At 32.1% G+C, this 3,344-nt stretch overlaps 1 protein-coding gene across 1 annotated transcript; it reads left to right on the top strand.

Annotated features, from left to right (window-relative positions):
• The first annotated feature begins 554 nt into the window (after positions 1 to 554).
• On the top strand, positions 555 to 2,695 carry LOC107057939 (WRKY transcription factor 22-like). The gene is made up of 5 exons (XM_015303102.1): positions 555 to 776; positions 1,295 to 1,356; positions 1,432 to 1,545; positions 1,996 to 2,109; positions 2,263 to 2,695. The coding sequence occupies exons 1-5, from the start codon at positions 555 to 557 to the stop codon at positions 2,693 to 2,695; spliced, it is 945 nt and encodes a 314-aa protein (XP_015158588.1).
• The last annotated feature ends 649 nt before the right edge of the window (positions 2,696 to 3,344 follow it).

The raw sequence follows: 3,344 nt of genomic DNA, 5'->3' as shown, positions 1-3,344 counted from the left end.
AAGGGCTTAAAAGCCCTAGTTTTAAATTGGCTTGAAAAATCCTATTTCAACCCTACCCAATAACAAGTTGGATTGGGCCGACCCCATGTACTAAGCCCATTTTGACGGCTCTAATAAAATGATGTAAAATTTCTTTTCTTAGGGACCTTTTTTTGACTATTAAAGATTTTTTTAATTGAAAGAATTAAACTTTTAGACTCTTTGACAAAAGGGTACAAGAGATTATCCTCACCATGAAATGGGAAAGAACATTAAATATTCATTAAATGTTAATTGAATATGGATGTGTCGGAGTGGGTGGATACCTCTCTAAGTTCCCTATATAATAAGCCAAATCTGGTTCGTTTTTCTTCATCTCAGTCTTTCATTTTCAATTTTCTACCCACTAAAAAAAATTCTCAGTTATTTCCTTCATAAATCAGCCTCCTTTATTATCTTTTTCCTCACTCTTCTCTCACATAAAATATTATTAGTTTTTTTTAATAAACACATTAATAAATTCTTAATGATTTCCTTGCCCCTATCTCATTTTTTTGCAGTTAACTAGATCTAAAATGGAGGATAATAATTGGGATTTAAGTGATGTGGTAAGAAGTTGTAATAGTAATGAACCTAACAATGTTACAGCTCCTAACTTTGGCTTGGTGTCTTTTGAAAATGATGATTGGAACACTTTTGATGAATTTTTTTCTACTGACATGCCTAATTTTAATGACTTATCTGAGATTTTCTCTATAGATTTTTCAGTTGCTCACCAAGAAAAAATAGATAATCAGGTCATAATCATGGACCAAAATAATAATCAAGAGACATACCCACATCCCATTCAACCAACTCAAATTAGTCAACAAATCATTCTCCTCCATTACCAACAACAATAACATGTGTGCCAACAACAACTACGACATCACAAGAATTGTTTGATCGACGACAACTTGAAAATTTTGATGACCAGGTCATAATTATGGACCAGTACTTACATCCCATTCAACAAACTTATTTTGGCCAAAAAATCTTTCTTCCGTCGTTACCAACAACGGTAACATGTATGTCAACAACAACTACAACACCACAAGAATTGATCGATCTACAACAACAACCTAAAAAATTAGATGATCAGGTCATAATGATGGACCAAAATAATAACCAGGAGATGTACTTACATCCCATTCAAACAACTCAATTTGGCCAACAATTTTTTCTTCCTCCGTCACCAACAATGACAACTTGTGTGGCAACAACATCTACAACATCACAAAAATAGATTGATCTACAACAACAATTTGTGATGCAGGATGAAGTTTATCCTAATTTAAGTATGCCCAGGAAGACTCCTCTGATCGAAACTTGTAAAAGGTAACTACTTCCTCTGTTAAATTTTAAGTGTATGTGTTCAGAATTTTTATTTTAATACTTTTAATTTGAAATCAGAAAAATTCAGTCAATAAGAGTTATCTATGAAGTGTTGCAAGAGGAATTCACAAATGATAAATGGGCATGGAGTAAGTGTGGTCAGAAGTCAATCAAAGGTTCTCCATTTCCGAGGTTTGCTCTCTTCATCATTCTATCATATCGTAGAACATATTTTTCTCCCTTCGTTACCAACAACGGTAACATGTATGCCAACAACAACTACAACACCATAAGAATTGATCAATCTATAACAAGAACCTGAAAAATTAGATGATCAGGTCATAATCATGGACCAAAATAATAACCAGGAGATGTACTTACATCCATTTAACCAACTGAATTTGGACAACAACTTCCTCCATCGCCAACAACGACAACGTGTGTGGCAACAACAACTACAACATCACAAAAATTGATTGATCTACAACAACAATTTGTGATGCAAAATCAAGTTTATCCTAATTTCACTATGCCCATGAAGACTCCTCTGATCAAAACTTGTAAAAGGTAACCACTTCCTCTGTTAAATTTTAAGTGTGCGTGTTTAGAGTTTTTATTTTAATACTTTTAATTTGAAATCAGAAAAAATCAGTCACAAAGAGTTATCTATGAAGTGTTGCAAGAGGAATTCACAAATGATAAATGGGCATGGCGTAAGTGTGGTCCGAAGTCAATCAAAGGTTCTCCATTTTCGAGGTTTGCTCTCTTCGTCATTTTTTCATATCGTAGAAAATGTTGTTTAGTTCTCTATTTTCATGATAAAAAGTAGTAAAAAAATATTAGTGGTAAATATAGACAAGTGTAATATTTGATCAGTACTAATTATAATTTGTGTATATGATATATCAGGAACTACTTTAAGTGTAGTACATCAAGATTCTGCGAAGCAAAGAAAATAATTGCGAAAAGCCCAAAGAATGAGAACTATTTATTGGTGTCCTATTCTGGTGAACACAACCATGATCCTCTTACATATCGTAGATCTCTTGCTTTATATAGCAATAGTTCCAAAAACAAATTTCCAAAAGGCATAAATATTGTGCCCAAAGCATTAAACTTAAATGCATCATCGTCCTCATCCCAGCGTGCTAAGCGTTTAAAAGTTGATGCCTCTTCAATTATTCGAACTATAGCTACACTTGAAATTGAGAGAAATAATAAAACGGTTGATGTTGTCACGGAGAACAAAGACGATGGTGAAGAGGAGGAGAACGCGTATGAAAAAATTTTCATGGGGTTTGAAGAATTTCAAGAAGTTACTGCTTCCATCTTATGGGAATGAAATGAACAAGAGGAATTGTTCTTTTTTCCCCTCTCCATCAACTCTATTATGTGCACCTTTTGTCTTCTAGTCATGTTCTTTTTAGTTATAAGTGGGGTCAAAATTTTAGATTTATAGTTTGTTATGTTTAACCATGTCATAGAAATATGGTGCTTCTCTAGGTAGCTAGATATGAATCATTTCCATTTTTCTTTCATTTTTGTTGTTTTTTAATATGAAAATTTGACCCCTCTTGGAAGTTGTTGTTTTATTTTCTCAAATAGTTCTTTCTTTAAGAAAACTCACTGGTCTCAAACTCTCAGTTTATACATTAAATTGTACGAAGTATTAGGATATCACAATTCAATTTCAGAAGATATATATATATGATGCATGCATTAACCATTTCGAAGGAATTTTCACACTAAATAATCAATTGTGTGTTCTTGTGGATTACTATTAATTTAAAAGATAGAATAAGTAATTTGTTTTAGTACTCTGTTAAATTATTTTTGATGGTATAAATTTCTTCTCTATATCATCAATGGTTTATAAATATCTCAACAACCATTTTTGATTTTCTTATTTCTGGTTCTTTTTCTTTTGCTAAAGGACACTTTTATAGTCATATTATCTTTGAACAAGAAATATGTGTCAAATATGTAATTAT

This window comes from Solanum tuberosum, unplaced genomic scaffold (assembly GCF_000226075.1).
Source record: "Solanum tuberosum cultivar DM 1-3 516 R44 unplaced genomic scaffold, SolTub_3.0 scf00400, whole genome shotgun sequence".
NCBI classification, from domain to species: domain Eukaryota; kingdom Viridiplantae; phylum Streptophyta; class Magnoliopsida; order Solanales; family Solanaceae; genus Solanum; species Solanum tuberosum.
The sequence above is the reverse complement of the archived record's forward strand: the minus strand, read 5'-3'. Positions and strand labels throughout refer to the sequence as shown.

Bases quoted from the DNA above. Each gene is read 5' to 3' on its own strand.
- LOC107057939 (XM_015303102.1), top strand. From the start codon at position 555: ATGGAGGATAATAATTGGGATTTAAGTGATGTGGTAAGAAGTTGTAAT. The intron at 777-1,294 runs GTCATAATCATG...TTTGTGATGCAG, and splicing joins AAGAAAAAATAGATAATCAG to GATGAAGTTTATCCTAATTT. The intron at 1,357-1,431 runs GTAACTACTTCC...ATTTGAAATCAG, and splicing joins CTGATCGAAACTTGTAAAAG to AAAAATTCAGTCAATAAGAG.